This window comes from Botrytis byssoidea (assembly GCF_014898295.1).
Source record: "Botrytis byssoidea strain MUCL 94 chromosome Unknown BBYS_001, whole genome shotgun sequence".
In the NCBI taxonomy this organism is placed as follows: domain Eukaryota; kingdom Fungi; phylum Ascomycota; class Leotiomycetes; order Helotiales; family Sclerotiniaceae; genus Botrytis; species Botrytis byssoidea.
This window is the reverse complement of record NW_024065842.1, coordinates 2,383,721-2,406,286: the sequence shown is the minus strand read 5'-3', so window position 1 is coordinate 2,406,286 and position 22,566 is coordinate 2,383,721. Positions and strand designations below refer to the sequence as shown.

The window sequence follows — 22,566 nt, the reverse complement described above, 5'->3', positions numbered from 1 at the left end:
AGAGTATGTTGATATATTTGTATTTTAATGTATGGAGAAAATTAGCTTCAGAATCTTGTGTTGTAATTATTCTGCGTTTAGCGAGACCCTAGCACAGGCGACCAATTAGGTAATCACGAAAAGTTCCCACAATGAATTTTAAAATTCTCCATAGTAAATTTTGATTGAAAATCTCATAATCTTGAAATTTATTCCGAATCCCATCTCACGACAACTTCAACGCCCATTCTATAACGAGGTGTGTAAATACTGCTACGATGGCTTTTTTTTTTCATAAAGTCCTTCATGATTGACAAAGAGGAGCAAATCGATCATCTACTCTGCTGTAATTGTGGTATTCTTTGGTTTCGATAATCGATAAGCTTCGGCCTATTTTGTTTATCACCATGAATCCATAGCAGCTGAAAGATATTGACACTACTCACTCTATCATTCGACACGAGCTTTAGAACCCTCTTGTCAATCATGAGGGCACTCTTTATGCTTGAGAAATCTTGAAGGCTAACATATCGACCCTGCAGATACCTCATCTTTGATCAAGCAGATTATTTGAGAATCTCTATCCGTCAAAATGGTTAAGACTTCAGTCCTCAACGATGCGCTCAACGCCATCAACAACGCTGAGAAGGCCGGAAAGCGTCAAGTTCTCATCCGCCCATCCTCCAAGGTCATCGTCAAGTTCCTCGGTGTCATGCAAAAGCACGGTATGTCGACAAATGTTTCTTTCTATTCCTTCATTCGGCATGATAACTAGATAATGATCTCAACTCCACACGATCAAAGTCCTTTAAGTTGCCGATATATCAAACTGCGCGGATCTTACACGTTCTCTGATTATTATTTATGAAGTTATATGTTTAATCTTTCGCAACATACTAATGTCTCTCTTTAGGCTACATCGGAGAATTCGAGGAGGTTGATGACCACCGTTCCGGAAAGGTCGTTGTTCAATTGAACGGCCGGTAAGCAACAACTTCCACCATACTATTGAAAGCACATTACTAATTGTACGATACAGTCTTAACAAGACCGGTGTTATCTCCCCAAGATACAACGTCAAGATTGAGGACTTCGAGAAGTGGGTTGTCAAGCTTTTGCCATCCCGTCAATTCGGACACATCGTCCTCACCACCTCCGCTGGTATCATGGACCACGAAGAGGCTAGACGCAAGCACGTTGCCGGAAAGGTCCTCGGTTTCTTCTACTAGACGCAAAATACCAATAAAGGAATACAAATCATATGAGAAATGTAGCCATCTAGGGGACCCAGCTTCCGGGGTTGGAGTAATATCTAGAACAGGTCGCTGAATATACCCATTTCGTTCTTGCTTTGTGCATGGTTCGAATTCTTCATTTGAAGAATAGATAGGTCTATCACCAAAAGTCAATTTAATCTCATGATTTATAAATTTTGTTCTCCAGTCGTGCAAAGTGATGTTCATTTGTTTTAACGATGTTCTAGCTTGATTTACACAAACGACACTTCACATTGGCGAAGTTACTCCGTTCGATCAAGCAACAGGCAATTCAGGCGGTATAATTTAAGGCGCGCGTATAGCGCTACTGTAAGCTTGTGGTAGTTTACCCATATGTTATGTTACGTCAGCATTAAGCAAATATGATATGTTTTAGCATCCATCTACGAGACTCCTGAATGTGTAGACCCAAGATGCATGTTCGTGGCGTAAACATTAATATTACCTTATATCCTAAGCTTTTTTGGGCTTAAACACCGAAGATATTCTTATCTACCTATGCATACATACAAATTCTTGGAAAATACATCGAGACATAAAAAGTGAATGAAGGAATGCTTTACGCCGTATCAAGGCCTACTTTACTACATCACAAAATGCATTATACCTGATTTCGAACGTCCTTGACTCCTGGTAGAACCACAACAAAATACTTCCAAGGTTTCAATTCCGATAATGAGCGAGTTTTTGTTGGACCGGATTCGCTCAGAATCTCAGACACAACTCCTTTTTGCACAATCGTTCATAACACGAAAAAGGAGTACTATGGACTGTATAATGTGGCGAAATTAACATAACTTTTCCCAAGAAATTGAAGAATGGAACATTGGCTCGGGGTTATTTATCTACTAGGTAGTGGGAGCTTCGAGTACCTAGGTGTGGTTCATATGGTAGCATTGTGGTTGTGGCCAGAACATCGGAAGGATCCCTCCCCACTACAACCAGCAACTTTAGGACGAAAGTATTATAAGAAAATACTCGTAAATCACCAGCAATTCGATTCAGCCAAAGAAGAGAAAAACATCTTGCGAAAATTCCAATTCGTCGCCGCTACCCACACGCACGCGACAAACAGTTACATTTAATACTGTATTTCCCTTTTGTTTTAATCATATTCGTGTACGACTTTATCCACTCCACTCATATGCGCGTCTCGTCGGCAGGAAGGCCGCATTCGTTGTGCAAGGATAAATAACAATTATCCAAAGAACAAGGGGGTCTCACGAGCACCCGGAAGTCGCAGTAAAGAGTACAAAGAGTCTGCTTCTGGCCCAACAGTTACTATGGCTGGACAAACTCGTCGTAGGAGCTCAAGTGCGGCATTTCAACATCGCGCTGAGCAAGTGCACTTTGTTCCATTCGATGGACATGATGAGACAAGAAGACCTTCTCTCAGCGCAATGATAATGAAGACGCGGCGGAAAATGAAGTCTCGCCAATTTCTACTGCTGATTAGCATTCTTACCTTGGCTACATTCTCGATATTCTACCTGCGAGCGCCTTTTCCATACCATTCAACTTCTTTCCCATCCTCTAATCAGAAACCGAAACAGCCAAGCATACCCAATCGAATATCTACTTCCATTGATGATGTCAAGAAACCGCAGGAAGCTTCATATCATATTGGTCCTTCGCATCCAATTTATCAATTAATCAAGGATAATGAGCAAGCATTCGAGAATACAAATGCGAAACAATCGAAGACATTGGAGGAGGCAGTGGCAGAATATAGAAAACGATATGGAATACCTCCGCCCCCTAATTTCGACAAATGGTATAATTTCGCGAAGTCAAAAGGTGTAAAACTGATCGACGAATATGACAACATACATACTTCCTTAACGCCGTTTTGGGGTTTGAAACCGGAAACAATCAGAGGAAGAGCACGAGAGGCATTGGGTTTTCCTAACAATCTCATAGGATTGTTAATTAGAGGAGGGAAGGTTACAAAGATTGAGGGAGGGAACCAATGGCAACAAGACGCTACGGTAGGAATGATGAAGCCATTTCTGAAGTACCTCCCTGACATGGATCTTTGCTTCAACATTCACGATGAACCTCGTGTGGTTGTGCCATATGAAGATTTAGCCCGGCTAGTACATGTTGCAAAAGATCAGAATATGCCGAATGCGAATTCTGTCGAAGCACCCAGAAACTCATGGTCGCCTAGACCGATTGATGTCGCTAGTGACGGCCTGCGAGTACCCGAAGTGAAGACTACACGATTCAACGTTTTTTCTCATCAGCCAACGTGGACCCATTCAAGAATGTCTTGCCCTCCAGATAGTGCTGCGAGGAGTCTCAACGATGGACTAAAAGAGGACAATTACGGCAGTTATGCCGTGACGGAGCTGGGATTCGTGTATAACCAAACTGCGTTCTCAGATATTTGCCAATCGCCCTCTTTTAGCGAATCCTTCGGATTTTTCGATCGTCCCAACGCCTTTAATATCGTGCATGACTTATTCCCGATTTTCTCTCAATCAAAGATCTCATCGTTCTCCGATATATTGTATCCATCTCCTTGGTACTGGTATGGCAAAGTACCATATGAGGAAGCCGAAGACAAGGAATGGAAGGATAAGAAAGACAAAATATATTGGAGAGGTTCGACAACCGGAGGCTTTAGTCGAGATGGTGGCTGGAGACGGCAACATAGGCAAAAAGTAGTACAAAAAGTCAACGCTGGCGATCAAGCAAAGATCTTGGTCAATCGAGGCGAAGAGACAAAGGAAGATTGGCAGGTGAAGAGTGTACCACGAAGTGATTATAAAGAGATTTTTGACATCTTCTTCTCCCACGTTGGGCAATGCGATCCTGGGGATTGCGAAGCCCAAAAGAATTTCTTTGATGTTAAGGAGGCAGCGAAGCAACAAGATGCATGGAAGTATAAGTATCTGCTTGATATGGATGGAAATGCTTTCAGTGGTCGATTTTACGCTTTTTTGAAGAGCAAAAGTCTGGTGTATAAAATGGCTGTCTTCAGAGAATGGCATGAGGAATGGCTCAAGCCTTGGGTGCATTATATACCTTTAAGCTTAAGAGGCGATGAATGGGTTGAGGCAGTACGATGGTTTGCAGGAGAAGACGTTGGGAAGAAAGAAGCAGAACGAATTGCCCTGCAGGGAAGAGATTGGGCAGATCATGTGCTCAGAAACGAAGACCTAGAAGTATGGTTTTTCAGATTAATGCTTGAGTAAGTTCCGCTCTTGCCTACGTTTCTATTCCAGTATAGTATTAATATCTGTCCAGATACGGAAGATTAGTTGACGACGACCGAGAAATCATCGGATATACAGGAACAACAGGATCGACATAAAATAATTCCATCATAATTAACTATATTCGAATCAGCTATGTATAATATGGAGATTCCAGCTCTTCTTTTAATTATTCCTGTACGATACGATGTTGACGAAAAAAATGCTAGGATAATCGCATTTGCAATTTACGTGAAAGCCCTCTCCATTACGAGATGATGTTGAGACGGACGGTCAAGAATTCATGTACAGATTAACGCATCAATACTTCGATCGCTTGACTCGCTGTGGAAAGGGGGTGGTACCGGGTTTAATACAGTCGGACCCTTTGCTATGCTTTGGAATGTGTGCAGGAGCATGCATATTACACCATTTCTAATATACTCAAGGCTTTCTTTTCTCTTTAATTCGGATAGTCGATGGGTATAAGAATTGATACCCTATGTACTTATTTTCCCTTTATATATATAGGTGTGTGCATGTTTCAGTTTCCTATGGTGATGGGAGGAATTTATCAAACAGATATTGGCCAAAAAATAGAGCTTCATACAATTTTCTTTTGCCTTAACATGAGTGTTATGTATACACCATTGACCTTGTTCTTTGGAGCCTTCTAATACAGATCCCTGCATGAGCGAGCTCTACGGCTATCTATGACATATCGTCTCGAAATTGGCTGGGGGAATTCGAAGGAAGCAATCACCTACGCATTGATTGATATTTACCGTATCCGATGATTTCTAGTTTTTCCGCACTTCAAATAGTAGTTCTGGATTTAGCTGTGGTTTTGTCGGCCTTGAAATCTTGATTGTAATCAAAGCTACCCAGTCAGCCTTGAAATGATCAGATAGCCACTGGCACATCGGTATTGTATCGATGGGAAAATGGAACAAACAACCTTTTCACAATAGGTTTGGTTGTACATTGAGAACTGTCATTATGCGATGCTTCTCCATATGGTTGGAACTCTGTAGGCTTTCAAATGCCCCATGATGCCGTTCCACGAATTGTGTATGCCAGGATACTCTCAAACTAGTCCTCGTGCCTCTCTAGTTTGAGAAGATTGGCCTTGGAGTTATCGCTCAACTTATCCTAATTGGCATTTTACGTTGCAGAGATATGAATGTAATCTCTTTTGGCAGTAAAAACTGAGCACAGCCAATCATAAGGACACCGTGAAGAGTAGCTGAAAACACAGCCGGTAGATTCGAAAATCGACATTCGGCTATCCCATTCCCCTCTCATCTTTCCCGCCCTAAAATGGGTATCTTTCACAATATGAACTGCCAGAAAAACGGTGTATTGAGGAGGGAGCCATGCTCGAGTTGACAAGAAGTGTCCCGATATTGACGCGGAGCTGCAGTTGTGAACGTATCTGGAGTGTTCAGCTGTATGAATGCTCAAGATCCTTCTTCGTGGATCTGAAGCTTTCTCGACATGGATGGTAGGTCAGTACAAGGTAAATTTTGATTGGGAATTGGTATAGGGTTTCAAAATGATATACGTGGAATGGATGACCTCTTCACATATGCGAGGATAGATTTTCGATAATACTGCATTCTTACAGTGGTAACTGTCAGAGTCAGTACTGTCATTGGCGCAACATTAAAAGGCAATCGTCTCCAGGTCCGGCGCTGAACCTATCAAAGACGTCAGATATGACCTCGTCCTCATGACTCATGGCTTAAGCTCTGTATGAAGAGCTAAGAGGCACCAGAGGTGTTGTAGAAAGCTTTGGCGTGAGGGAAACTACTAGAATGGTGTCGGCGCGTAGTTCATTCCCTTCTCGATAGAAGAAAATAACTATATCACGAAAGCTGGTGATACGCCTTTGCTCGCACGCTGGGTCTCTTGTACTGTTTAAAGAAGATGCGCTTGGCTGTGCATATATGCAATTAAGCACCTGGAGTGAAGTAGAATCAGAGTTTGATGTCTCTCAGCGGGTGGTATACGCATGGCCTCTCGCTCAGGAAAAAGCTTTGTCAATGCAGCTCAGATCGAGCAAAGTCATTGAAGAAGTCGGTCAAGAGTTTCTCTTCAATGCTAAGCAATTAGTGGTCAGGATGATCGACGGCCTAAATATTTTGTCAGAGCACAAGGAAAGAGCATTAGAAGCCAACGTTTGCAAATCTATGCGTTCGAAACTTGATACAGCTCCACACAGTACTGAGAAGTCCATTCTAATTGTTGGAAAATCCACCCATAGAGTACTTCAGCAAATTGTCGAGAAACAGGCGCGCGGCGAAGCTTTGAGGGAATAGGTCAGACCCCCATCTTGAAACCATAAGGTATGTCAGACCTTTTGAGTACCATTGATGAGCATGAGGGCAACTTTCTCATGCATTGACGACGAATCAGATATCTTGGCTATGAAATTAAAAAACATGTAGAATTGATTTGACCTACAATCAAAGATCTCATTAATAGTTATCACAACTGAAGACGAGGCGATTTGACAAGCGTGAAGTATAAAAAGCCGTCATTCGATAAGGTGCTCAGTGAATAGGAGGATTCGGATGGGGATCTTACTATACAGTATGCTCATACCAAAGATTTGGAGGAAGACATGAGAAAGATGTATAAGGTGAGTGACCAGATCAAGGGTCCATTGATAAATGCTGATGAGATTCAATTCAGCTTTAGTATTAGTTTGCAAATACATAAAATTCTGTTACATACGACCATAGACTGAAGAGAATTGGGCATCCCGTCCGCTCTGCCATACACAAGCTTCAGATCGGTGGATTAGTAGTTGGGTGGGTGACCACCAGCGAATCCCCACTGTTGTATGTATTCTTTTTGCTTTTTTCCCCCCTTCGGGTGGTGAAGTGGTTTTGAGTAACGCCAAGCAATAGAAAAGGAGACGGGGATAAGGCTAAAGACAGAGTAAATAGGGGTCTAAACGATAGTTGTAGACTATTGCAGTTTTTTTTACATCAAAAATGCCGTGCTTAGAATTGCTTGGGGAATGAATGATGGTATTGGCCATAAACTGGCCATAAACTTTTGTAATAAAGTTGGATTGTTGCAGGAGTTGAGTGATTTCAGCTAAGAGGAATGTGAGATAAGGAGTCCCTGTGTGCGTCCACCTCTGGATGGAAAGTTGTTTCTAGATCTGCCGCATGCTAACACCGAGTCGGAGTATTCTGTTTGCCGGTATGTCCGAACCACGTGGGGGGAGCATGTATGCTGCTTTTGTAGACTGTAGAGATAAAATTTTCATTAACGAAGATTGAAAAGAATACCGGCTCGCTACAACATTGGGAGCATAGACTGCCGGAGCGCTCCTCAAGCCTCAACATTTGTAGTTAATTTCATTTAGCAATGGTATGGCTTCAGAATTGAGAGTCCCATTGTTTGATCTGTAATGAATTAATGTAAGGATTCATATGGTGTATGGACGGAAACTGAAGGAACAATGCTGAATCAAATTTCGCATCAGTCCATGCACCAACGATTGCTACTTGCGGTAGTTGGTGGTATAGCATTATTGTGAGAGAAGAGGCTGAAAGCAAGACAGAACGAGAACGAGGAGCGTCAAAGCTAGATTCAATAATGAGGTATGAGAAAACTGACTGAAGTTCAAAAACTCAAATGACTTGATGATATGCTTTGTAAGACTTTATATCACATAAAGTATGCGTCCGAAGCCTCGGAGTCCGAGTTTTAACATCAGTGGCACAAAGAATCACGGCGTAGAAAACTTCTTACTGCCGCATCGCTAAGCTTGCAAAGACGTATCCTGTGTATTGTCGTGTTTGTATTGTGTTATGAGTATCCAGGAACATGATGTTCAATGTCAAAGGTGGGCGAATATCGTTAAGCCCCCTATCCAGCATTTGTGCAACAGTATGAAAGGTGTATAGGCTTGACGAAATAAGAAACAACGAGATTAAAACCAGAGCCAGAAACTTCACATATCTTATGATTGTGAAGAAAATGTAGGATGAACCATCAGAGGCTGCATTTAGAATGCTGTCAACACTGGCGACAAGCATTCCCCTTTGACTTCCATGATAAGGGTAAGCTCCATATACTATCATTTGGTTGCCCGAGTCAAAAGAAGTATCTAGAATCACATGTGCTTCGCAAAGCAATAGATATAGCACCAATGTCAGCCAATGGACATTTCTTTCGAAAGATCTGTTGCATATCGACATCTTGTCGGTCCCGAAGTTCATCTCATATCTTGGGCGGCGGGCCGTCAGACGCGAAATGATTGGTCGCTTATGACGACGGCGCAGTTGGGTATTTCTACATTTGATACTAAAAATTGAGTACATGAAGGAGCTGAACACCAATAAATTAGAATAATGCCTCAGTCTTTGCATTCGGTCCCGACAATGGATATTGCGGTGATTGCCAAGTGGACGGGTTTTGCTTGATGGTCACATATCGTAACACAGATTGATCCGAAACCGTCTGTTTGCGCCACATGTTGAGAAATTGGTACTAGCCGACCCAAGTATTGATATATGCAATCCTTCCCCCAGAGCCTTCGGTTGTTCGACTAATTGTATCCCAAGTTGAATATTTGCCATATGGAGTAACTTGCTGTACTACACACAGATTTCGCTAGTTCATTCATTCTGAAATTCCAATGGCAAGTCAAGGATTTCTCATTCTCATATTCGGATCCATACTTCCACCTCTTGAACCGAAGAAACCCTTTGGTCCCACTCACTCAGTTGAAGCATAAGATTAAAGTTGTCACAAAGATCAAATGCTAAACCAAGCTTCAGATAAGTGTCGGCGTACTAGATACATCCAGAATAAGGTGGAAAAGATTTAGTAATTGCCGCGTATTGGCTGGCGAAAGCTGGCACAGATTGTACGTTGATTTTGTGTTCGTTGCCAAGATTAATACTGGTAGGCGATCAACAAATCGGAGAAGAAATGTCCGACCCTCCTCACCTCTTTCACCGGTACCGAGATTTTGATGGATATTGCCCGACTTGTCCTGGGTGCGATATTGCATCGGGCTAGATAGATCTGGGGGTAATTTAGCAACAGAACGGTTCGCTGGATCATGTGAAGACACAAACGAACCTAAAGAGACGTCCACGTCAATTTATTACTACTAGGTAGACCAGTTTCATTTGATACATACAAATGTTTTCACATTCAATAACAACCAAAATTGCCTTATGAGTACAATGTTTTATTGATCGTCAACCGTTGAATCAGAACCTACCTCATTGCTCCAAGATAAGGGACATTAAGCCGACTTGGTTTCCAACTTCCCGGCGGGCTATACAATCAATGACTACTCATTATATTAGGGACTTCGGCTCGAATATTTCTCAAGCTCTTCTTATTCATCTCACGCTCTCACGTGGTGATCTCACCAAGATCATCAATTATCTGTGTTATCTTCGTCATAACAAACTTGCGCGGTCAATTTTGTACTAAGGAGGTGAAATGAAGAGAAGCAAAGGGTTTAGTGAGAGGTTCGCTCTTAATGGACTACACATAATCAGAGAGACGTGTTTCCTTTGGGGTATCATGGCAATCTTCTGATAAGAGCGTCGCCGATGGATCATGTATTGGGTAGGTCACCAGTATATTAATGGGTAGCATTGTGAAGGTGGCCTATTTCTCATGCCAATTTTCCTAATGGAATTCTGAAGTGCTCTTGGGTTACAAAAGAATGCTCATATTGTTTAGATCCTCATCAAGAGAAAACGAAGCGGATCTCATTGCTTGAATTAATGACAGAATAACATTCGCGTGTTCTGTTAGGTGCTCGTTAGCAAAATCGCGAGTTCATAACGACTGGGAAATCAAGGGAAAACTGGCTATTTGGCCAGATGCCAGCTTTGATGTCAAGAATATCGTGCTTCAGATTAGCGTCTATCTAAGTAAAGATTTACTTAAGTACCCAATACTTCTATCTACTTTTTCTATTCGCTAGTCTTCATGTAGATCCGGCCTGTGGTACTTGACCTAAGAAAAGATCAGCACCTGGCCCCTGGCCTATAGAATCCATCCATGAACTTCTCAGTGTGCTTGGGATCTGGGCCTGTATCTCCTCAGCTACTTCCTGAATCTGCGCTGATCTAGTGAGCCCGCCAGCTTTCTAAATGATCCCTGTTGTCTTATCCATAACAAAGCTTTTCGCTTTCAGATCCATAGTCTTGTGAAAATCGTCCACAAATTCTATAAACCATTGCGAAATACCCTCGGCCATAGCAAGATTCTTTTCCCAGTTTATCAACTCCTCAAGGAGGACCAGATAAACTGTTCTTAATATGGCCTCGTTGTCTGGAAAGTTCATGTATTCGTAGGTCGCCATAAACCTGATCAAATTTTTGAACTGTTGCGATGTATTTAGTGTTTTTCACTTCTCCTTGCCTATAAACTCCAGGACATTTGTTCGGTGTAATTGCCCTTATAACGCATTCAGGTCTCTATGGACTAAGCTCAGAGCGCCAGGATATCGATAGGAACCGAGAGCTGAGAACAAATGCTGCATCATTGTTCCCATTTCGCCCGTGATAGCACTTTTGACCTGTATCGTTGCAAATGCATCCCATGCAGCGGTTGGGATTATAGCACGAGTAGGTATCAAACCAGAAGGGAATTCCTTAATGTTGCCCGATGCCGTAAAGATGAACTTGGCCAGTACTTGTTGTTCGAATACATGCTCAACAACTGTTTCTGCGGTATGTGGTAAATTATTAAGCAAAATTGGCACTGCACATTGTGTCGCAGCTTTAGAGAAGTCTTGCCCGTAATTGCGGTATACGAACGCGGTGTACTTGAGTAATCGTTGCCAGTTGGGATACGATACAGACTTTACTGCCGCTTTTTTAAAGCCAATAGCAAAGGCTGGAAACATACGCCAAGCGGTTCTCTCCTCAACAGATCGGAACCCTAGGCTAATAATGCCCGGGGCTGGCCCAATACCTTCGGGGTCTTCATATTCTAGTTCTGAGCCATCGATGTCGAAGATCCCGGAATATGGAAACATTTCAGGGGAAGTGGAACAGAACTCTGGATCTCCAGATTGAGGTCCAATAAATAAATAATCTCCTGCACCCAGCCCCACAGCACATGTGATGAGATAATAATTGCCAAAAACATAAGGAGCGGGGTAATTTATCACGACATTAGGGAGATCCCCCGAAATCATGGATCTTCCAGAGAAAGATCTAGGACATATCGTCGGCAGATCAGAAGACTTTATGTGGCTCAATATTTGCTGAGAGGTGTCATCACCACTCCAGGGCGTGAAAGAACCTGCAACACTTTCGAGGCTAATCTGAGCACCGCTAATACCTGCTTGTAAGGAAGGGCAGTTCTTGTCGTCAGATGTAATGGCCACAAAGGCATCGTGAAATGCACTAATTGTTTCATGTATCTCTACTTTACCCGTGCTGTATGAATCGATTGTAATGTCCAGTTGCATAGTAGGCATAAATCCAAACCTAGCCGTGCCAGCCGTTGAATCCGAGAATCCATCGCCTAATATCATAGCATGCATTTCAGAGCTACCATTAGCAGTCCCCAAAGAGGAAGGATAGTATTGCGTGATTGGTATCGGTGTGGATGTATTAAAGAATACCTCAAAGTCGGCTGCCACCTCAATATTAGCATTTAATGTTGCGACAATCTGCAGACTGGGCTTTATGTGAATGAGGCCGGGTACGCTGAATTCCTTGGAGGTCACTGGACTAGGGAAAACGTTTGCTCGGGTATTAGGAAGCTTCAGTCCACCGTATACTTGGATGTCAAGCATAGCTATTACTTCAATCTCGCTCTCTGAGAAACCATAGGCCTGTACAATATTGAACGGGACAATGGTACCAACAAAACTGTAGCCAAATCTGGCTTTTGATGAGACATTTCCACTGAAACCAATGGAGGCATAGTTGTCATCCTCACCTTCATAGCTCTTACTGCTACTGTATAGTGGAGATGTGAAGGCTTTAGCGAAAAGTGTGTGGTCAAGGTCACCTGATGCTTCACTTCGAACATCATCAAATCCTAAGATCATTAGCATTTTGAACTATTGTAAGTGGAAACGATAATTAACCTACTAGATTTCCATGATGTTGCATTTGTACCAAAAAATCTCTTCGAAATGTCATCAGTAGATCTTTTTCTCGACTCGCCAGCACTGTTGACGCCCGCGTTCCAATAACTTTCGAGATTGCTGTAGTCAATACGTATATAGACATCCCCAGCGTCCCTTTTAACAAGACCAAAGTCATAGCTGATTTCCAGATCTGATACGGTCCGGTTGGCTGCGCCTGTATGGATCAAAGGAAGCTCCTGGTTATCCGATAAGGACAGACTGTGAGCAACAGCATATGTTTCCGGACCACAGCTTTCTGGTAGCTTGATAATGGTTCCATCGACTCCACCTTCGAGTAACTCATGACAGTTAGATGTGTGACTGTTGGAGTTACAGAGAATCCGCGCTTTTTGTCGGCTTTTCCCTTCGGGACAGCCCAAAAAAAACATAGTCCGAGCCATCTCGTTTGCTCATAGTAGTCACCACACTACTAGGGCCATCAATAAGCACAAATCCAAATCCTTGATTATTGACACCATCTGCACCGGGTCCTATATTCATCGGCAATCCCAGGCTTGCAAGTCCCATTTCGGTACATCTACATTCTCGGGTAGTGTTGGAAATATTCTATCCAGTGCCACGGGGAGAAATGGACTATCGCTAGTCGGAGCATTACAGCACAATGATTTGGAACGTCCTGAAAGTGAACAAAGCTTGTGAGAATCTCCGTAGCCATCTAAGTCAAGCTGTATATCGTTACTACACGTGTGATTAGAGCTGTATTCAGTGTGACGGGGGGGGGGGGGGTTTAAATTTACTCATCGCAATTATTCTGGTCACAGCCACCTTTACCTACCCAATGACATCCGCCAATATTCGGGCTAGTCGGACAGCAAAGCTTTCGGTCTTGTGGTCCTGAACCTCCCTGATCAAATGCACAAATCACTGCAAAATTTTAGTAAGCTAGACCCGAGAATTGAGATCTATGTTGACTTACAAGGATCATATTTGCTAGCGACTGATTCATAACCGGTATCACAATCTTTGCCGCATCTTGCATATTTGCATGACTTTATTACCTCTGTATAAGTCGTTGTCGTACAGCAAAACACCTTTTACCCCGGACTGAAGCATTGCGGACCATCTATTCCATAACTAGGTTGTATCAGCGGCATTGAATTTAAATAAAAGAGCTGCACTTACTTATCATAGAACAAAGTAACTTCACCAGTATGGCAAGTTCTATGACAGCTCCGTCAACTCTCTCCCCCTCTCCAAGTACAAGAGGGTGCAGCATCAATTGGACAACATATTGGTTTACCTCCTTTACAACTATTGGCTCGGCTAATCTCGACCTCCTTTCCAAGAAGACATCCACCTCCGCATGTACCCATATAGCATTTCTGGCCGTTCTGGGATGCCCAATCTGAAGTGTCAACTATAGCCTGGTCTTCAAGAGCTTTGGAGCTGATAGAACCAAGGTTGTCACGGCCAAGTAATCCAGAGAGTGCCGAAAAATTATTGTCATCCATGTCGACTATAGAAAGTTAATATATTATAGGGTGGATAGTGCAAATACTTACTAGCCCATATCAAAAGCCCTCCAAGTCTGTGTGGATACGTTAAAAATCGTTGACAACTGAGGAATTTGAAGCTTATTTGTACGTACCCAATGCTGTTAGCGTATTCAACTTTTTGTGCGAATGTTGTTTCGTTATCATAAGAGACCCATTGATCGGTATTGTAAGTGAAATAATTGATAGCAGCAGCCTCGTTATATTTAACGTCAATTTTCTGATTTGGGTCATTGAGAATGTCTTGGATCTCAAAATATCCTAAGATTCCTCCCTCTCCAGTACAGGGTCCCTTGGCAGATGCACCAGAAAACATACATCCAGGGGTCTGGCAGTTAGTACTGGACAGTTGGAAAGCTCTGCGATAAAACTCAAGCCCCAAAACAACCTTTTCGGGTGGGATATGGTTTCTCCATAAAAGTTCCATCGCGAGCTTGATCTCCGTGAGATTTGTGTGGGCCTGCACATTACTTTCAATGTGATTGTGACTATCCCAAACCCCATGTAAATCATAGGTCATCATGTTAATCGAGGTAATATACGGTAACATTTTCGGAAGATCGAACCATCGAAGGTACCAGTAAGAGGAAGGAATTGTAAAGGTTATGCCGAGACTATCTCCTTTTGGGCTATTATCGAAAGTTTCTCGTAATTGCTTGACAAGCAGAGGATAGCTTTGCACATCAGCATCACTGCCACCATGATCTTCTGCTCCTGGATATTCCTACATGAATTAGCTATGAGTGTTGTGAACAAGGAACAAATCTTACCCAGTCTAAATCGACGCCATCGAACCCATAAGTCGTTAGAAATTGCAAGACATTTCGAGCAAACAGTGTCCGGTTTTCTGCATTCGCAGCAATGTTAGGAAATAGTGGCTGTGTAGCAGTCTGATCATCGCTAAAAGCCCAACCCCCGATTGAAACATATACTTCCAAGGCAGCATTCCCAGACGTCGAACTTCTTACATCTGCGACTTGCTTAAATAGGTCTTCATTGATCGTGTTGTCCATTGTTGTTACTTCGAGAGTGTTCGGGTCAATATAGGCAAAGGCAAAATTGACACGCCGAAGTCCATCGACTGGAATTGCATTTGGAGGAAACGGGTGACAGGCACGGGATGCAGACCTGTATTTGTCAGTGAGGGCTTACAACCAAAACTACATCACAGGTACATTACCATGACTCGTAATACCCAATGACGTTATTTCGAACATCAAATGAACTTCCTCCATCAGGAAGCAAGGGTGTACCACAGTTGCTTTGACATGAAGAAATATCGCAGAAATCTGAAGAAGTACCGCAAAATCCTGACACCAGAGTCAGTACTTGACATTGATAAATATGCAAACGGCGGCCATCTGACCATATCTGTTTTGAAAGTTAAGCATGTGATTTACTCGACCGGAAATTCTAAAACTTACTGACTACAACAGATATTCAATGGACATGTAGTCCCAGCTATCTTTGCATCTTTGCCACATTCTGCCACAGCACTGCAGTTGGATACACAGGTATCACCACAGTATGTGTTGCCATAGCCGCAGAATAAAGGCTAAAATGCACCTCCACAGCAAGCTCCATTCGGACAAGGTTTAGAGACGGAACTAGATCCATAATCAGTCTTCATTTCAGCGAGAACACACAGTGGAAGAGAATATACTAGTAAAAATCATCTCTTCTTGAAAAATCTACATTTGAGATGACATCTGAGAGCGACAAAAGATCTTGAGAATTGGACTCGGTGTGAGTATCAGAGAAAAGGGCACCAAAGACTGGAGAGAAAGAGGTATATAGAATGGTTATAGACACGAGTAGCCCGTAAAATATGAGAACATAATACTTGAGAGGGCCATGAAAAGACATGTCAGCTAACAATTGGCTGATTAAACCAGAGAGCCGCTGTTGAAAAGGATCAAAACAAGCCTGTGATATTTTTGTCAACAGACTGGAATTTTAATGTGAAAAATTACCAGTGTGATAGTTACAATTATGGCAGAGAGCAGAAATGTCTTACTACACGAAGAGAGTGAGAATTTTTAGCGTGCTCATTCATTCATTGTGCATGCTGCTTTCTGAAAATACTCATGAACAAATTTAAATTAATGAAAGTTTCCATAGCTCATCTCGGGAACCTCCATTGGAGCTAGCAGAGAGCAGATGATATCAACAAGCATAAGTACTGAGCACAATCACAGAGATAAAGGACAGGATCTCATTCATCAAACTGTCATTCAAGACAACTATCCAACATACACTATGACATCTGAGTGTTGGATATCTCATAAAATGGTTCCAACCAAAGGTTGCGTCGGATTAACATCTCTTGTGAGGTGGTCATTGTTGTTATTATTCGTGGGAATGAATGATGCTCAAGTCTTCCATAACTCATTGGTTGATGTCAGTTTTCCTGGTGTATCTACACTTTGTCTCAATGCGTTGAACAGCTCTGTTTCTTGTAATGATAGCTTTCCGACAGCGATTTGGACTCCTGGTGTATATCTCGACGCTGATTCTTTGGCATCACTTTGCATCCCAGCATGTAAGGAATCCTTACAAGTTTACCAAGCATCCACGAAAAAAGCTTGTACCTTCTCCGATGTATTTGTTTCGGGTGAGGATAATTTGGCATACCCAGCATCAACTTGGCCTGACCGGTATTTATACTATTATGAGATATTATGTCGGAGAGATGTGTAAGCTTCATCTTAAATCCCTTTTTAAACACCCAGGCACATCAGCTAATATTCCCGGACAAAACTTAGTACTTCTGCTCAATTTTGCAGTTTAGTATTTGACTCATGGTCCACACCAACTGCGGGAATAGTAGAGCAAGATTGCTCTGATTGTGCACTTGGAATCCGACAACTCGAGCTTGGCTCACCATACGGGTACTTTTCTGATGCAGCTGTCGATTTCGCGTCTACCACATCATCTTGTGGCAAGACAGGATATCCTTACACATCACCAACTGCTATCGCCCTCAACAGCTCATCGATCTCTTCAGTCACAGCCACGCCAACTCCTTGTGCCACCTCATATACTATAAAGAATGGAGAAGATTGCAATTCAATCGCGCGGACTCAAAACGTATCCACATTTTGGTTGCTGTACGAGAACAATCCCCAGCTCCTGGAGAATCCGTATGTTTACCAAAACAATGCGATGTATACACAGTCGATAAAGGTGACTCGTGTCGAAGCATAATTTCCGCTGTGCTGGGAGACATCACCTTGACACAACTCAGCTCTTGGAATCCAAATATCAACAAAGCATGTGGTAACCTAGACCAACTTTACGGCACGGAATTATGTGTAAGCCCAAAGGAGGATGGAAACCATCTACCAGTGACACTTCACAAAATTCCATGACGACTGCCACGTAAGTAAAATTTCTTTCCTTATTGATATCAATGAGGCTCACAGCACACCGCTGCAACAATGATGCTTAGCTAACTGCGAAATAGGCCTGTGCCAGCAACAATCGCTAACGGTACAAACATCTATTGCGCAAAATACTATTTGATACAAGCGGGAGATAGTTGTGCCTCGATATCCATTCACAAAGCATACCTCTCGAAGACTTTTATTTTTTAAAGTATGTCAACCCCCTGTCTAACTCGCCAGCTTAAATATCGTGGTACTAACCCATTAAGCCCCAATATCAACAGCAACTGCACAAACATATAGCCGGCGAAAGCTACTGCGTAGAAGCAGTAGGCTCTATATCCACGTATACTTCATTTCAGAAAGCCACAATTACAGCAAATCCTTGCCTCCAAGCATCGCCGCTCTCGACTTGCTTGCTGCCGATTGATATTACTCTCTATCCAAGTGCACCGTATTGGAGCGAGGGGGCCTCCGTTGTTGGAAACAAAACGATAAAATGGCTGGACCCTGTAGCTTCGGACACGATTCCCACCTGTTACGAGTATCGTGAATACTATTCCTTGAACACCACTAATGCTACATTTCTTGAAATTGAAAAAGGCATCAATGAATACGTCTGGGTAGCAGGCATAGAAGAAATCACACTGGCAAACTTCCTGTCATGGAATCCATCGTTGGCAGCACAGGATCCCATGAACTGTACTCTTTCGCCTGGGTATCGCTATTGCATTCAAAGATATAAACCCACTCCAAGTAAGTTAGTTCTATCTTCGTGTTAATGTGACCTGACAAGTATAGCCATCGTCCCAACATCTACAAGCATCTACAACCCATTCATCGCTGCTACCGCCACGGATGCCCCACCTGGAACAGCTAAAAATTGCAACGCCTATGGGTCCATGTACGGCGGCGATATAGAAGGTAAATATTTCCCATCTTTCAGCATATGATAAGAGCTAAAGTAATTTCAGACATCACGTGCGATGATACTCTCAAATTTTATGCCATCGATTTGTCAAAGTTTTACGCTTTGAACCCATGGGTAAAACTCCGATTGTTCTGGATTCTATTCGGGGTTAAATTCTACTTCATTTCGATCCTTTTGCGTTGGCACATCGAGTAGCGCCGCGAGCACACACCAGCACCTACTAAATCGGGCATCGTTTCTACTTGCAGCGAATTCTATACCGTCCAGCCAGGTGATACGTGCCCCAGCATTGAGCTTCGATATGGGGTTTTGTTCGAGCAATTCCTTGCCTGGAACCCAGCCGTACTTCAAAATTGCACGCTCCTAATAATTGGGGATTCTGTTTGCGTTTCTGCGCCTACTACAGCTTCTAACATACTCACAAGCACAAGTGCAAGCACGACCACTCCCACTGAGGTTGCGTTTATTGGTTGATTGTGGTACTATACCGCAGAGGTGGGTAGAACCTTGGAACTACAGTATGCGCGGAAAAAGAAGTAAATATCTCTTGCTTCTCTCATCTCTAGCTCCCATTCTACTATTCAGAATACCATATCTTGCTCTCTTGATCAAATTTTGATGTATGTGCGCGCACCAAGTGGACTTTTCGCAGAACTTGTGCCAAATTCACTTTGTTGGCAGATGAACCTTTCCACACCCAAAAACAGCAGCACAAAAAACATCCATACACTGAAGGACTCCTAAAACGCCAATGTTCGAGAAGAAAGTGATCTCATATTTTTATACTGTTTTTAATCTAATACGAGATGTTTTCTAGTTAAAACTAGCTACAGAGAGCAATCTAGTTATGAAAGGAGGAACGCAAGTTAAAAGCACATACAAATCCTAGCCTTCATCTCTTCGTCAGATGGACATGGAAATGTGAAGCAATCTATAGCACCATCCATCGAGCCCCAACCCTCAGTCTAATTCATGGCAATGCCACCCAGTTTTTTCGTAAAATAAAAGAGAAAGAAAGGTCAGATTACAGAAGAATTTTTGAAAGGGTGCGCAGAAATCACGTAAGACAATTCTACCCCTCCCTACCCTTTTTAAGAGAACCAAAACGCCAAAACGACTATGGGATGAATATACGTGTTTTCGTTGTCATCAAGGATGGTTATCGATAGTCGTGGTTGTTATAACTCCGTTTCGATCGATCGGGATGAGACATCTTACCAACGTCTGCCTCCACCTAAAGGAGCAGCGTTAGAAGATGAAAAATTGCCTACCAACGGCTCTGTTAGTCCCATCGTTTGATGGAACAAGGAAGAGTAAGAAGGTAGGAGGATTCAGAATAACTTACCACCGCCACCACGTCCACGGCCACCACCGCCGTAGCCACGTCCACCATAACCTCTACCTCCGCCACCACCTCCATATCTGGTCATCTCAGCAAGGCGAGGATCAATGACCTGCTTAGCTTCAGTGAGAACGTTCACGAGATCACGAGCCTGCTTTTGATCTAGGGTATGTTGTTAGCCAATGTAAACCTCAAGGCGGACGGGAGACATACTGTCAGTGGTGAAGAGAGTGATTGCGGTTCCCTTCTGTCCAGCACGACCTGTACGACCAATACGATGGATATAATCCTCCGAATTGTTAGGGTAGTCATAGTTGAACACATGGGTAATGTTTCGGACATCTTCATTGATGGGTTAGCAAGAATAGAAAAAATGGTATAGCAACGGTCCAGGGCGGCTCATGAAGAAGCTGCATTTGACTGCATCCAATACTCTCTCGGCGACTGGCATGAAACTGTCCAATGCGGCTTATGCCAGGGTAGGTGATCCAACACATCCAGGCTCTCTGGAATGGGAGTCTTGGAGACAGCTTGATCAAGTCAAGAAATGCCAATTCCATATCTGGTACCTGTTAAAGTACTGTCGAGTTTGGAATTACGAGCGCAGCACGGTTGTGCTACACTTAAGGATCCAAGACACCCTAGAATTAGAGAACCGAAAGACACGATAGGGCCCGGGCAATATAACGCAATCTAGGAAGCGCCGAAGCGTTGAGAGTAAAGCACCACTAAAAAGGCTACTGAACGTTGCTGTGAGGGGGAAGGGGGTTTTAATCATACCAATACCACGCGAAGCTACATCAGTAGCAACCATGATCGGGCTCTTGCCAGTCTTAAATTCATTCAATACCCAATCACGCTCGTTTTGTTGCTTGTCACCGTGGATAGCTTAGATTCTGTTAGTAATGTCCACATAGAAGTTCACAATAGTACTTACAGAGCGCGGGCCATCCATCTTGTCTAAGGAAGCGGGTAATATCGTCAGCAACACGCTTGGTTCCTGTGAAGATCAAAATCTTGTTGTCCTTATCTTCCATAATCTTTTCCAAATGTTTGGTCATCTTATCGCGCTTCTCGAATTCAGAAACAACTTCGACGATTTGAGTAATTCTGTGGTTAGCAGAGAGCTCCAAGGAGCCAATGTTGACTTGGATGAATTCATTCAAGTAATCAGAGGCAAGGGCTCTAACTTCCTTTGGCCAGGTAGCAGACCACATGCAAGTTTGTCTATCCGGTCTGATCTGTCCGAGAATCTTACGGATTTGTGGCTCGAAACCCATGTCCAACATACGATCAGCCTCGTCGAGAACAAGGTATGTAACACGACGAAGGTTAGTCTTGCCAGACTCGATCATATCAATGAGACGACCAGGAGTGGCAATACAGACCTCAACACCCTTGGCGAGATCACGAATTTGACCACCCTTAGGGACACCTCCGTAAACGCAAGTGTTGCGAATACGGGAAGACTTTCCGAACTTGGTGATTTCTTGTTGAATTTGAACAGCCAACTCACGGGTAGGGGCTAGGACCAAGACAATTGGGCCGTCACCAGGAGCGAGAAGTGGTTGTGCGTTGATGTGTACGATAGCTGGAAGACAGTATGTGAGGGTCTTTCCGGAACCAGTCTCGGCAATACCAACAACATCACGTCCGGAGAGAGCCATAGGCCAACCTTGAGATTGAATTGGAGTAGGGGCTGGGAAACCTTGGGCTTTGACCTCGGTCATGACATATGCGGGGAAACCAGCCTCATCGAAGGTCTCGACAGGTTTTGGAATATTTGGGCCTTGAACGGCAATGTTGTGCTGAGCTCTGAATTTGGCAACATCTTCTTCTGAACGAGCAGCAACAACTGGATCCTCCTTGTAGAAAGACTTCTCGAACTTTGGCATGGTGTTAAGATCTGCGTATGGAAGTTAGCATTCTATTTTGCGGAATATTCAGCATCCTTTCGAACTTACCCCAGTTTTGCTTTTGGAGGTTAGCACCAAGGTTGTTCATGCGGTCACCGCCAGCACCACCACCGCCATATCCACCACCTCCTCCGTATCCACCACCACCTCCTCCAGAGTAGCCGTTGACGTTTCCGCCACCACCTCCGCCGCCTGTGAAAATTGTTAGTGATGATTCTAATCTAGTGAAAATTTGTTTGCATACCTCTGCCACCTCCGTAACCACCTCCACCGCCTCCAGAGTATCCATTAGATCCCCTAGAAATTACACGTCAGTATATATCAGCAAGTCGGAAGGAATGAATGAAATAAAATGGTGCTACGTTGTGATCGCAATGAGAGATTAGGCTTCGGCTCCAAAGCGAAACGCTAGCCTTAGCCTTATCTCCCACACACTCAACACAATGTAACGCGATGCGCGAAAACTTATCAACAATATCTAAACTCATAGGTTTTTGCATACCCATTCGAATATCCATTGGAGTAAGAGTTGCCTCTGCCATATGAGGAAGCTCCATTGCCGTACCCGTTACCGCCACCACGGCCGCCGCCACCATATCCTCCTCCATATGACATATTTGCGATAGTTTTTGAGAGTGAGAAATTGAAAGAGTGTGTGAATTTATGATGGTAATTTGAAAATCGCTTTGATGATTACTGCAAAAATGACTTCTTGGGTTGATGAGAAGAAGTCTCGCAGATGAAATTATTGTTGTTGATGAGAAGAAATCAAAAAGTAATGGAAGGTGAGAAAGAAGAGGTTTGAGTAAAAAAAAGTAGAAAGGAAACTAAAAGTACACTATATTATTTAGGGATTAGTGTGAGATATGAGTGACTAAGCC

The 22,566-nt window shown here is 43.1% G+C and overlaps 7 protein-coding genes across 7 annotated transcripts; 4 read left to right on the top strand and 3 right to left on the bottom strand.

Annotated features, from left to right (window-relative positions):
- Positions 1-158: 158 nt before the first annotated feature.
- Positions 159-1,409, top strand: EAE97_000716 (uncharacterized protein). Its single transcript, XM_038871226.1, has 4 exons — positions 159-238; positions 522-704; positions 893-962; positions 1,019-1,409. The coding sequence occupies exons 2-4, from the start codon at positions 572-574 to the stop codon at positions 1,206-1,208; spliced, it is 393 nt and encodes a 130-aa protein (XP_038738587.1). The 5' UTR covers positions 159-238; positions 522-571; the 3' UTR covers positions 1,209-1,409.
- A 1,130-nt stretch (positions 1,410-2,539) lies between these two features.
- On the top strand, positions 2,540-4,575 carry EAE97_000715 (uncharacterized protein; the record flags this gene model as incomplete). Its single annotated transcript, XM_038871225.1, has 2 exons — positions 2,540-4,452; positions 4,509-4,575. The coding sequence occupies 2 exons, from the start codon at positions 2,540-2,542 to the stop codon at positions 4,573-4,575; spliced, it is 1,980 nt and encodes a 659-aa protein (XP_038738586.1).
- Positions 4,576-6,501: 1,926 nt separating this feature from the next.
- EAE97_000714 (uncharacterized protein) lies at positions 6,502-6,777 on the top strand (the record flags this gene model as incomplete). Its single annotated transcript, XM_038871224.1, has 1 exon — positions 6,502-6,777. One exon carries the CDS (start codon positions 6,502-6,504, stop codon positions 6,775-6,777), a length of 276 nt encoding a protein of 91 aa, XP_038738585.1.
- Positions 6,778-10,907: 4,130 nt separating this feature from the next.
- Positions 10,908-12,997, bottom strand: EAE97_000713 (uncharacterized protein; the record flags this gene model as incomplete). Its single annotated transcript, XM_038871223.1, has 2 exons — positions 10,908-12,505; positions 12,559-12,997. 2 exons carry the CDS (start codon positions 12,995-12,997, stop codon positions 10,908-10,910), a joined length of 2,037 nt encoding a protein of 678 aa, XP_038738584.1.
- Positions 12,998-13,792: 795 nt separating this feature from the next.
- On the bottom strand, positions 13,793-15,740 carry EAE97_000712 (uncharacterized protein; the record flags this gene model as incomplete). Its single annotated transcript, XM_038871222.1, has 6 exons — positions 13,793-14,073; positions 14,120-14,145; positions 14,206-14,834; positions 14,881-15,238; positions 15,291-15,420; positions 15,677-15,740. 6 exons carry the CDS (start codon positions 15,738-15,740, stop codon positions 13,793-13,795), a joined length of 1,488 nt encoding a protein of 495 aa, XP_038738583.1.
- Positions 15,741-16,399: 659 nt separating this feature from the next.
- On the top strand, positions 16,400-18,901 carry EAE97_000711 (uncharacterized protein; the record flags this gene model as incomplete). The annotated part of the gene is made up of 7 exons (XM_038871221.1): positions 16,400-16,806; positions 16,876-17,253; positions 17,313-17,424; positions 17,766-18,252; positions 18,298-18,420; positions 18,471-18,541; positions 18,623-18,901. The coding sequence occupies 7 exons, from the start codon at positions 16,400-16,402 to the stop codon at positions 18,899-18,901; spliced, it is 1,857 nt and encodes a 618-aa protein (XP_038738582.1).
- EAE97_000710 (uncharacterized protein) lies at positions 18,885-22,472 on the bottom strand. Its single transcript, XM_038871220.1, has 8 exons — positions 22,188-22,472; positions 21,930-21,982; positions 21,734-21,877; positions 20,707-21,675; positions 20,550-20,657; positions 19,983-20,111; positions 19,773-19,931; positions 18,885-19,694 (listed from the first exon to the last, which is right to left on the bottom strand). The coding sequence occupies exons 1-8, from the start codon at positions 22,298-22,300 to the stop codon at positions 19,642-19,644; spliced, it is 1,728 nt and encodes a 575-aa protein (XP_038738581.1). The 5' UTR covers positions 22,301-22,472; the 3' UTR covers positions 18,885-19,641.
- Positions 22,473-22,566: the final 94 nt, after the last annotated feature.

Excerpts from the sequence above, each read along its gene's own strand:
- EAE97_000716 (XM_038871226.1), top strand. The coding sequence starts at position 572 with ATGGTTAAGACTTCAGTCCTCAACGATGCGCTCAACGCCATCAACAAC. Across the intron at positions 705-892 it reads CGGTGTCATGCAAAAGCACG|GCTACATCGGAGAATTCGAG; the intron begins GTATGTCGACAA and ends GTCTCTCTTTAG. Across the intron at positions 963-1,018 it reads GTTGTTCAATTGAACGGCCG|TCTTAACAAGACCGGTGTTA; the intron begins GTAAGCAACAAC and ends TGTACGATACAG.
- EAE97_000710 (XM_038871220.1), bottom strand. The coding sequence starts at position 22,300 with ATGTCATATGGAGGAGGATATGGTGGCGGCGGCCGTGGTGGCGGTAAC. Across the intron at positions 21,878-21,929 it reads TGGTTACGGAGGTGGCAGAG|GCGGCGGAGGTGGTGGCGGA; the intron begins GTATGCAAACAA and ends CAATTTTCACAG. Across the intron at positions 19,695-19,772 it reads CCGTGGACGTGGTGGCGGTG|GCAATTTTTCATCTTCTAAC; the intron begins GTAAGTTATTCT and ends AGCCGTTGGTAG.